This window comes from Mobula hypostoma, chromosome 29, assembly GCF_963921235.1.
Source record: "Mobula hypostoma chromosome 29, sMobHyp1.1, whole genome shotgun sequence".
Classification (NCBI taxonomy): Eukaryota; Metazoa; Chordata; class Chondrichthyes; order Myliobatiformes; family Myliobatidae; genus Mobula; species Mobula hypostoma.
Genome location: NC_086125.1, coordinates 14,579,164 through 14,591,265, shown reverse-complemented (window position 1 = coordinate 14,591,265; position 12,102 = coordinate 14,579,164). Strand labels below are relative to the sequence as shown.

At 41.1% G+C, this 12,102-nt stretch overlaps 1 protein-coding gene across 4 annotated transcripts in view; it reads left to right on the top strand.

Moving 5' to 3' along the window:
- The window catches only part of LOC134339458 (EVI5-like protein), a 275,292-nt gene extending 267,980 nt beyond the window's left edge, over positions 1–7,312 (top strand). For all 4 annotated transcript variants that reach the window (XM_063035989.1, XM_063035988.1, XM_063035987.1 and 1 more), the window contains one exon: positions 2,936–7,312. In XM_063035989.1, the coding sequence (XP_062892059.1) occupies positions 2,936–3,283 (348 nt within the window). In that variant the 3' untranslated portion in view covers positions 3,284–7,312. The remainder of the gene's footprint in view (positions 1–2,935) is intronic.
- Positions 7,313–12,102: the final 4,790 nt, after the last annotated feature.

Below are 12,102 nucleotides of genomic sequence, written 5' to 3'. Positions count from 1 at the left end.
GCCTCCCACAACAAGATTCATGTGATTGCTTGGCATATCCTCATCCCCTTCTTAAACAAGCAAATTACTTTTGTCATATTCCTAGCAATTTCCCTGATTTTAGGGAGGGCCATCCAGACAACTTACTTGCTTATCTATGGTTAGCTTCTCTCCTTTGGCAAGTTTCACACCATTCATTATTTACTTCTGCTGTTGCTTTTTATCATTTTCTTCAGCAATCCCATTTTCCCACTAATTCTTCTTGTAATCTATTCTCCCTAGATTTTCGTCAAGTGTACCACCCACACTGCACTAAGTGCAAATTATCATGGGCAAATTAACCTACCAACCTGCTCATCTTTAGGGTGTGAGAGAAAAACAACGGAAACCTATATGGTCTTGGGAAAGTGTACAAACTCCATACAGCTCCAGAGATCAGGATGGAACTCGAGAAATCTTGAAATGATTCTTTCTATGAAGTTAATTGGTGTAGACAAATTAAGACTCAGTGGTGAAATCTGCCAAAATCTGGAGCTATGAGATAGTCCATCTACTAGCTGCACCACCTTGCAACCCTATGGCAACAAATTGTCTTGGAAAAATGTTTCTCCATTTGGTAGATTAGTGAAGAAATGGGCAAATTGCATCTTCCCTCAGGTTAGTTCGTCATTTGGTTTAGTCTGGGGACTGTGGCCTTGAAGATTCAACTGTTCAATGGAAATTGATGACGCTGAACCACTCTTGGAGAAGGGCATTCAAGTTCCCCTTCCAGACGTATTCTCCACTTTGTCTTCATTGCTGATCTTTCAGACAATTCATCAATGAGGGAGGACAATTACACTGGACAACAAAGATTTTGCTTCCTGAATACCTTTAGGTGTATCTTATGAATTTTGGGCTACTGATCATGAAAAACACCATGAAATTTCCCTATCACGCACCATTTTTTGAAATCACTTATGTTTATTATTTCAATTCATAATTCAAGTCAATTAAAATGTTGCCCACAATGTAAGCTGGAAAGTTTCCTATCTTGTCCAGGCGTGTTTGGGCATGCTTAGGCAGTGCGGCTGCTTCATGGAAGGAGAGGTTTTAGTAATAATTATTGGGTTCAGGGCTGTAAGGATGGAATTTGCTATCACCAGGCATAAAAGTTTCTATGAAGGATTTTGATATTTGAGACAGATGCTTCCCAGAATAACTGATGCCAAGATTAAGGAAAGCATTTTTGTTGGTCCACAATCAAACAGGTCATCAATGACAGGCAATTTGAGGAATTTCTAGTGGGACCGGAGAAAATCACATGGAAGGCATTCAAGGAAGTTGCTGAAATTTTTATCGGCATCTACAGAGGACCAAACTACATGCAGCTGGTTGAAAGCATGCTTCAAGCATATAAAACCATGAAATGCAACATATCACTAAAGATTCATTTTCTGCATTCCCATTTAGACTTCTTCCCTGCAAATCTTGGTGCTGTTAGTGACGAGCATGGTGAAAGGTTTCACCAGGACATTGCGGTCGTGGAGAAAAGATACCAGGGCAACTGGAATCCATCAGTGCTGGCAAATTATTGTTGGACACTTAAGCGAGAAGCCTCAGACACTGAGTACAGATGAAAATCATTAACAGAATATTTTTAACTTAGTTGAGCTATTGCAAAGCATCAGCACCATTATGCAATTAAACACATTATATTCAATAAAAGTTAATTTGTTGTTTCTCCAAATTCCTACGTGGTACAAGTAGTCTAAAATTATATTTGTGTTCATCCTCAAGCAGTCTATCATAAACAAAAAAAATTCTGAGGAAGCAACTCTTTTGAAAAATTTGTTGTCCAGTGTTAGTGAAGATCAGCAAGCAACACTTTTATTCCTGTGCTATAAGAGCATGGAGATTACAATGGAGCAATATATTATGCTGGGTCAGCCATAAACAGAGTCCTGTGTGTAGTCCTGGTTGTCACATTACAGGAATGGTATTATACAAGAAAGTTTATGGGAATTTCTGGGTATTACAGCCTTGAGAAAAAAAATTGGATCATTTGAGATTTTGTTCTGAAACAGAGTTGAGGAAGATTTACTTGAAGTGAAGGGTATAGTTATAAAGATGGGGGCTAAACAAGGTTAAGAAAGATCTATTCCCTTTAAGGGGGACCATGGGTTTACCTGTAGAAGTTAGATGGTAATTATTTTTACCAAGTGAGTCTGAAAAATCGCCTAAAAGATTAGTCAAGGCAGCAACTGTCACTGTTTTTAAGATTACTGAGATGTGTGCAAGAATCTGTAATGAACAAAGCTACAGCTCAGGGCTTGGAAGATTAGATTGGATAACTCCCCTTTGGCAGACACGCAAACATAAGCTGATAGGTATCCCTCAGGGTAATATTTTTCCGCAATTCCATCTACTTAATTTCATCATTATTATCAGATCCCCGTAGATCAGTCACTAGACTACAATAGACCAAAAATTATCATCAAGTTAAAAAATTAATTAAAGCAATAAAGCTTGTGTGTGCATGAATATGTAATTTCTCTCTGTTCATAATAAGGGAGATCTATAACATTTTGCAAAGACGGAGCTGAACAAATTGTACATAGTTATCCACAAAGAATAAAAGCATTTTGAAAATGCTCTCAGTCCTAATATCGAACCTTTAAATTGAAAAATTTAAAACTCCTATGGAGCTCAGAAAAGAAATCTTGAAATGATTCCTTCTGTAATATGCTTTGGTGTTGATGTAAAGTATGGATGAAATAAGACTCAGTGTTGAAACGTACCAAAAGCAGAGATAATTTCTGTGAGATATCAAAGATGTGGATTTGTCCAATAGAAGAAGACATTTCCTGTGGATGAATTAGGGGCAGACTTATAATAACCTTTAGTTTATTCTATGTTACTGGAATGCATTGGTGCACTTGCTGATTTTATTGTCCTTGTATTTTTCCAAACACAGATCCAGCTTTTCAAAGGTCAAGGGCACTTTCAACCCCCCATGAGTTTTGACGGCATTCACATTGTGAACCACATGGTGGAGGATGATGAATTCATTCATTCCTCTGACGAGGATCTCTTACCGAGCCCCATGGGAGTGAGTGGTCTGCAGGGAGAACTGTACCCAATTCCCCGCGGAAACAGCCACTTCCTCAGAGGGCTGGAGATCTCGGGAAAGGACAGTGATGGAAGCACCGACAGCGATCAGGAAGACAGGAATTCTGCACTGGAGCTTGAAGCAGACATGGCGAATCATGTAATGTGCACCGACAGTCCGAATAAAGCACCATCCATCTCCACAACAGTCTAATAGGGAACCAGTAATCGAAGCTGTCCTTCATTCCACTAGGTGAAACTTACTGTGTGTGAGGCCTTCCTGAGCTGCTCCCTCCTTCTCTGATTTGGGTCTAACATTAAATTCTACTCACTTCCCAACAGCATATGGTATTTGTAAGGGAGTTTTTTTTTAAAAATCAGCTGTCTTGCTCTCTAATCAAGCTGTAGAATCTGCCATTTCTTCCCAGAGAAGGAAGTAGGTCTGGAATCGGGTAATTCTAAAAGAGTTGTTGAGTTTCTCTGGTATATGTTTTCTGAAATCCAGATGCCTGATAGATGAAATGTAGCTCCACTGTGGTGCTCGGTTTCTGTGGAGTGACCACCAGTCTTCCATGTATGTGTCCCATGTACAGCACAAAAAAAAACCTAATGTTGGCACTGAAAGGTTAAAGATACCAGCCTGGTATTTGTGGAAGCTCTGTTCTCATCTCTCACAGCCTTGCTGTGGACTCTGCACTTCTGCGGAATCCCTGCAGCAGTAACTGACCATTCCTTGCATACCATGGTAGTCAAACGATAAAATGCACCAGGCAGATATTTAATGGCACCCCATTTGATCTAGAGCACTTAATGCTCTAACAGGGTACGAGATTGACTTGGAGCCTAATGGCAATGGCAAGGGTCTGACCAATCCCCTGATTGCTTCAGAATCTTATCCACAACATATCTGGTTGTTGCAGAACTTAGTACCGTGATTGAAAGTATGTCTTGGTGATGCAATAACTTTCCATCACAAGATGTTGAGGTGACTTTCTGTTAACCAGTTGGAATTAAGGTCAACACAATGTAGTTTTAAAAAAAAGTTATTTTAACTAAGCAACACTCTTGAATTTTCTCATCTCTCACTGCTTGGATGTCCATTTAATTAAACCAGAAACTGTTCATTTGGTTTAGTGTCTGAAGTTATGAAAATGTTCATATTTTTCTGTAATATTTTTAAACATTAATCTATGTGCTATTCTGTTGCCTCGTTTTTGAATGTTTGAGTTGCTTGGCACATAATCCTATTGTCTGCAGTAGAGCCTTAAGCTTACAATGTTTCCAAATATATTGTCCCAAACATAAAGAGCTGAGTTTCAGTATTTCCTAACAGGGTACCCTTTAACCCTGTTAGTCATAGAAAGCAGTGGAGTGAAAATAAAAGTACACTTGATATAAGTAGTAGCAAATTCGGATTCTATGACAGGAGATGCACATCACACACCGTGGATATTAGTGATTCCCCCACTTCCGTGTGCCATTTGTTTCACTAAATTAAATTATCTCCTATAAGGAAAGCATTCTGCTGCTTCTGTAAATTATTTGTTACTAATTGTACAGCAGTCCTCCTGCTCAGTTATGCAAAGCCAATCTCTCATCATTTTTCTTTAGCACCTCTATTAGAAATGGCATTTTTGTGGGTTCAGCAACACTGCTGAGGAAAGAGGAGGTAAACCGCTGTGTCTTTCATTAGTGGCCTGTCAATACGATGACTCTCTTGCGGTACGATGAGTTTTTCAATCCTCAGCTTCTGTGCTCAACACTGGATTAAAACGGTCCAGAAATTGGAATTGGCGTTGCTTAAGGAGCATGGGAGGAGAGGAAGAATTTTGTAAGTGTCTGAACCTTCATTTACAGGCGAATGTATATGCCTCTTAATACTCTGTACCCTAAGGAAGATGTTGAGAATTACCTAACTGTAAATACCCATTGCTAGATGATGAAATGACTTCCAATTAACTGATTGAGGGTTTGAACCACCAATATATATGCACAGTAATAAAAATCACCTTTCCTAGGTAATGTTATTGAATTTGCAAGCCCTTTGATAGTTGTACAGTCAATAAACTGATGATGCAAAGTGAAGTTCTTCCTCAGAGAGCTGATGTTCACACTGCTGCATCTTCTGCTCCTGCTACAGCACCACTGCTTCATTGGCCTGATATCAACAGGTCTAGTGATATTATGCCACGGTCCAGACACTGCAAGTGGATTCCCATTGATCTTGTGTCATATGGCATCGATATGAATGTGGTTAACATAGGAAGTCCAGGCACATTAGTTAAAATTGCCTCATCACTTTATCACAACCACTGCTTGGAAGGTTAGGTCCAAACAATAGAAGATCTAGTTTTTGTTGAGCTTTGCATGTCTTTGCAAGCGTTCTGTAAATGCAATGAACAGATCAGCTTTATGTCTATTTAAGAAGACACTGTTTCTTCAAGAAAGGTGGGAGCAATGCTCCAGATTGATTTGGTTTTGCTCTCAAGGCCCCTCTCCATGAGATTCTTAAATTTCCATTAACCTTACCAATGGGAATGTCTTTAATTAAATTTATCTCTCTTCATATGAGGCAAAGTTTTAAATTAGCAAGATACTTGAGTAATCCAGAATTGATCCTTCAGCATAGCAACACTTCAACTGCTGAGGTCAAATGAAGCTGGTGGCTGTGCTCTGTGTGTTTACCAAATATCTTTATAGCTCTCTCAAGAGTGCTCATTTCCAAAGTTTTCCTTTATAGTTCTGTGAGCTGATCTGAGTCTATCGTTGCCAATAAGTGTACCTGCTCCCAGGAGGCAAATGACTGAACACATCATAATAATACATGTACTTGGGAGTGGGGTTTGGTGCCATTAATCACACCCCAAGAGGGAGTGAATGTCGTTTATACAGAGACAACCGGTTTGTTTTTGCTGCAGGTTTATTTATCCCAGATGCAAACTAACACTGTGTGTTATAGCTGACAGAAGGCCACTCCAGTATTGACTAGGCCTATAATTGGCCATTTTATAACTTCTACATTGAGTCGGATGGGCAAGTTTCATGTAATGTATGCTCCTCGTATATGGATGACTTGTGAACAGTTTATACAGTGAATGTATTTTAATTTGGTCTCTTAGGTCTCACTCTCAACTCCACACTGCAGACTCAGATTGCTGCAGCGCTGGTTGACTTTGAGCTGGGCTTGAATGGAATTAAACACGTGACGAAATATAACTGCGACTCATCACCTCACCTGTCACATGTAGGGTTTAAAATCTGGAAATCACAACACTATTGGCTCCACATCCTAGCCCAGCCCAAGGGAGAGAATAGCTGCTTAACAAGGTCTCAGACCATGGCAAGCTGATTAATCAGTAAATGTTCCAGGGACTGCAACTCCACTCTATAGAGATTTACTGAAAGTTTGGATTTTGTGAAGAATGGAGGAGGGTAATTGTGTGTGAAGGCGGTTGCCGTCTGGAGCAATACTCATACTCAAAATCACTGAGGTCAAATTCAAATTTAGACTAAAGAAACTGGTGTGAGAGAAATCTGTTATATGCATCCTTCTAAAAGAAATTTCAATAATTAGAGATTGAAATTGTGTAGAGTTCTAATGGCAGCTGCCACTAATGTGTATGTGCAATAATAATAATCACTGGGTTCGCATACAGGGCCCCTTCCCTGGCGTTCCAGGTGGATTTAAGTGCGTATAGGCTCTGGGCTCACTCGGTGCTTTTCATTGTGTCTCATATTTGGTGTCTCACCCACCTCACAGGGTCCTAGCTCACTTACTTGTATGAACGTGGTTTTCCTCATGCACTCCATGACATGTGGTATTAGCAATGAAGGTTATTTGTCACGCAATGTGTTGAAGTGAGAACTCACATGACTAGTGAGCAGAAGTCTAGAAGATTAGGTAGAATTCCAGAGCTGTTACTGAACTGTACATATTCTGCTATGATGTATTGCCAAAACTGTGTAGCATACCATTTATAAATGAATTTTTGTTGCAAATATTCAGTGTTTTTTTAAGTGTCTGTATTGTCACATTCAAACTACAGTGCGTTTTGTAAAGCTGATGGCTGCTTGAATCATAACCATTTTGTAGCTGCTAGTTGTGTAAATAAGAACTACAGATGCACACTGAACCGTAATTGTATTTTCACAAGTAGCACATGCTTTTTTTGTGTACTGTGTAAAAATGAAGGATTTCCTGATAAAGATGTGAGTGTGATACAGAGATATTAAATCGGATTACTGTGGATCTAATTTCTTATGGATGTTCTCATGCAACTTGAGCTCTGACAACGCAGTTAGTTTAAGAAGCGTTTGTGCACGTTGACGAAATGAAGCGGGTTTCCTTGAGCTTGATTTGGCCCTTTCAACTCGTGTTTCACCTCGTTGTAACTCACAGATTGCGACTGTTGCTGATCATTTATTGGTCCTCTACAGGAGTTCAGTAAATTACTCACAGCTTCACTAATCACATTCTTTATATGCAGTCAAATACACAGAAGACCATGTCTCCCTCTATTCACTCATTTAATGAGATGGAAGCTCATCTCAGTGCCCAAAAAAATGTCAACTTCATTATTAGTCAAGGGACTGAGTTCCAGAGTTAGGAAGTTATGTTGTAGCTTTATAAAACTAGCTAGGCTGAAAGTGGAATTCTGGTTTCCCTATTATAAGATGGCTTTTGAAGCTTTGGAGAGGGTGCAGAACAGCTCTGTTGGTGTTGCCTGAATTAGAGAGAATATACCATGAAGGGAGGTTGGAGGGCTTGCTGAAGGCTGAGGAGAGACCTGATAAAGATTTATAAGATAGAGTTGTTGCTCTTCCTTTCCATGCCTTGTGGCGTATTGGGTGGCAACCTTGCTGTTTCTTTAGCATTTCTGTTTTTTTTTCGAGGCTGAGTTGCTAGCTCGATGCTCAACCCAGCACGGATGGAAAGTGTGCAAGGAGCCAGCTGGATTTGAACCCGGGACCACTCGACTCGAAGTCCGGTGCAGATGCCACTGCACCACCAGCTGGCATAGATAGAGGAGACAGCCAGTATCTTTTTCCCAGGGTTGAAATATCTGATACCAGCAGGAGTGCACTTAATATAGGGAGGTGGTAGGTTTAAAGGAGATGTACAGGGCAAGTTTTCACACAGTGGTGGGTGTCTGGAATGCTCTTCCTAGGGTAGTAGTGGATGCAAATACAAACGAGGAATTCAAGAGGCTCTTGGGCACATGAATGTGCTAGAAATGCAAGGATATGGGCATTGGGTAGGCAGAAGCGATTAGTTGGACTTTTGATCACTAATGTAATTAGATCAGAATAACATTGTGGGCAAAAGGGCCAGCTCCTGTGTTCTACTGTTCTATGTTCTACCATTCTTACCCTTCCCATACAGAGAATTATAAAAGGTCCACGTCACACTGAGGAAATAAAATTTTCCTCGTATAAGGTCCCATTGGCTAACTTGTTTTGGAATCAACAATCCCTACTTCTCAACATTCCACCCATAAGAAACAGTCTAACAGCATCTATATCATTAAGTCCTCTTGAGTTTTATATAGGTAAACTCCTATTCAATGCTCAGGAAATCATTCTTTACAAGTACAAATGTTCCTCATAAGAATTGTTCTTTGTTGTACCCTGTACAAGGCACTTTGACCTATTTTTAGTTAAGGTGATCCAATTCATTGCTGAAATAATGATGGCTTAAGTAGTGAGTGCCCAGGTCAGATCCTCGGGGCTGTATTTCATGGCAGTGCCTCACCATTAAGGTTTCAAACTGGTAGAAGTTCATAATCCTGAAATATTCTTCCACGGACAGAAAAGGTTTTGATGGATATGTGCCACCTTGTTTGGCATGCATGAGTTGGGTTAAAAGGCTGTTTATGCTGTACAGCTCTATGACTGCAACAAAAGGGCTTACCAGTAGATATAGACATGAGGAAAGGATGTGCTGGCATTGGAGAGGATCCAGAGGCAGTTCATGAGGATTAACGTTTGAGGAACAGTTGATGGCTCTGGGCTCAGTGGAGTTTAGAAGAATAAGGAGGGATCTCATGGACATCTATTGGATATTGAAGGCCGAGACGGAATGGATACACAGAAGGTGTTTCCAAGAGTGAAGCGTCAGATCAGAGGGCACAATCACAACATACAAGGATGTCCCTTCAGAATATCGAGGAAGAGGAATTTCTTTAGCTAGAATATGGTGAATCTGTCAAATTAATTGCCAAAGACAGTGGTGGAGGCTGTCATTAGGTATATTTAAAGTGGAAGTTGATAGGTGCTTAATTAGCAAGGGCATCAACAGTTATGGGGAGAAGGCAAGAGAATGGGGTTGAGAGGGAACATAAATATTCCTCTATTGAATGGTGAAGCAGACTCAACAGGCCAAATGGTCTTTCTGCTTCTATGTCTTATGGTCTTATGATATTAAAGCTGCTCACACATGTACTATTGACCCCTGAATAGAGAAAGCCTGTGGGGTGATAACCCCAGAAGAAGAGAGAATACTATACTGTATTGAACTGTGCCCTCAGGAGAAGGCAGACGCTGTGAAAATGTGCCTTCAGCAGAGATTCAAAACTCTGCAGAATTGTTACCCACAAGGAATTCCACAACCAGTTCTCTCCCTTGGGGAAAGGAATGGAAAGGATCCTGTGCAACACCTCAGAATTCTGGAGGAACTCAGTAAGTCAGGCAACACCTATGAAGGAAATAAAGAGTTGACATTTCGGGCACAGTCACTTCATCGAGACTGGAAAGGCTTGTTCTGGCCTGAAATGTTGACTGTTTAGTCCCCTTCCTTGAAGCTGCCTGATCTGTTGAGTTTTGCCAGCTTTTTGAGTTTGATGCTCAAGATTTCCAGCATCTGCAGAATCTCTTGTGTTTAGATCCTATGAAGTCGTAGTACAAGAAAGTGAGTTTAGATCCTGTAGACCTGTATCTCTGGGACTGGTTATTTTATCCTGGAAAAGAGAGCCACATTAAAGCACTGCTGTCCTGGTGAAGAAATCATCAGTGCTGTAGGGTCAAGAATTCCAAAGTTTGGAACCAGTGATCAGTAAAAATGGTGACATATTCCTACAGTAGGCCCAAGTGGAACTGAGGGGAGGGGATTGGTGTCCTGCTGATGGTAGTGTCCCCATGCACCTACTGTTGTGCTTGGTTTAAGGATCTCAAGCTACACGAGTCATTTAAAAATGACATTATAGATGTGGGTTTTGGAAAAATCTTAAAAGATGAAAGAAGGTGGGGTGGTTCAGGAATGAATTGCCATATTCAGACCACAGCCCTGCTGGAGTGTCAGAAATAGAGATAAGCAGATATATTAAAGGTTTATAGAGCAGGAGGAGGAGATAGGATGAAGCCCTGAAGTGAACTGAAAACAGGAATGATGATGGTAAAGTTGTGGTTTTCCACTGGGAACCAATGACATCTGACAAACTGGAAGTAAGTGGCAACAACGCATCATTTGTGCTCAATCCCTTTTATGAGCACTTCGAAAGGGAGAATAATGACACTCCTGCATAACCCTCACAGCTCTTGAATCTCCTCCTCAATATTCATGAACACAGGTGTATCTCATGGATGCACGCTTAGCTGACTGATACAGGGTCATAGAAAACTATGGCACAGGAACAGGCCCTTTGGTCCTTCTAAGTCTGGGCCAAATCATTTAAACTACCTTTCCTTACTCCCTTTACACCAACATCTGTGTGTCTGTGCACAGCTCCAAAAACACCCACCAATGATAAATTCAGCCAAATCATGGGTGATGATGAGTCAGTGCACAGGATTGAGATAAAACATCTGGCTGAGTGGTGCCACAATAACAACCTCCTGTTCAATGTGAACAAAGCCAAGGAGCTAATTGATGACTTCAGGAAGGGGAAGTTAGGGGATGACATGCCAGTTCTCAGTGGTGGGTCGGAGGTCAGAGAGTCATCAGCTTCAAATTCCTGGACTTCGGCATCTCAAATGACCTTACCTGGACCCAGCACATAGCTGCATGAAGGCACACCAATGCCTCTACTTTCTTAGAAGCTTAAGGAAGTTTGGCTTAACTAAATACTCTTAACTTCTGCAGGTGAACTGTTGAAAGTATCCTGACTGGTTGCACCATGGTGTGGTATGGCAATTTAAATGCACAGGAATACAACAGGCTGCAGTGAGCAGTTGACACAGCCCAGTCCATCACAGGCATAGCTCTTCTACCACTGCCAGCATCTAGTGGAGGCATGCCCCAAGAAGGTGACATCTATCCAAAAGGACCCTCAACATGCACGTCATGCTCTCTTCTGGCTGCTACCATCCAGCAAGAGGTACAGATGCCTGAAGTCCCAAACCACCAAGTTCGGGAGCAGTTACTTTTCTACAACCATCATGTTCTTCAACCCTATCTCTGTAATGACTCACAATGGTCCAACTCTTGCACTACCATGGACTTGTCTCTGAATGTGTCTTTGTTTTGATTTTCCCCCTAAGGTTTTGCTTTTGCATATGTTTTCCCTGGTATGGTATATTTTCTGTGTGTTGTCTGAACCTATGTACCTATGTACCTGTAGTACTGCTGTAAGCAAGCTTTTCGTTGTACCTGGACCTCACTGTACATGCACACGTGCCAATAAGCTCTAAACTGTAATCTAGGCAATGAATGCTAATATAGGGATGATGGGTGAAAGGGAATTTCCTTCGGTTAGGATAAAGACAGCAGGATTTTGGAAAGGTGCAGTTTGGAAGTCCAGACAGGAAAGCTTTCAAGCTCAAAACAGTGCTGATGAGACTTCCACAAACAGATGAGCTGAGGTGTGCAGTCAGACAGCTGAAGTTACTGAAGCAGATAGCCTCAGTGACATGAAGCTCATTTCCAGGTTAGAAACAGTAGTGGCATGTGTGAGCACTCGAGCTGAGTGTGATGTTCTCTTGGGAGGTCGAACCTGGTTCACCAGGTTCAGAAACAATCGCTCAACCATCAGGCTCCTGAACCAGAGAGGATAACCTCACTCACCCCCACAATGAACTGATTCCACAACCTATGGACTC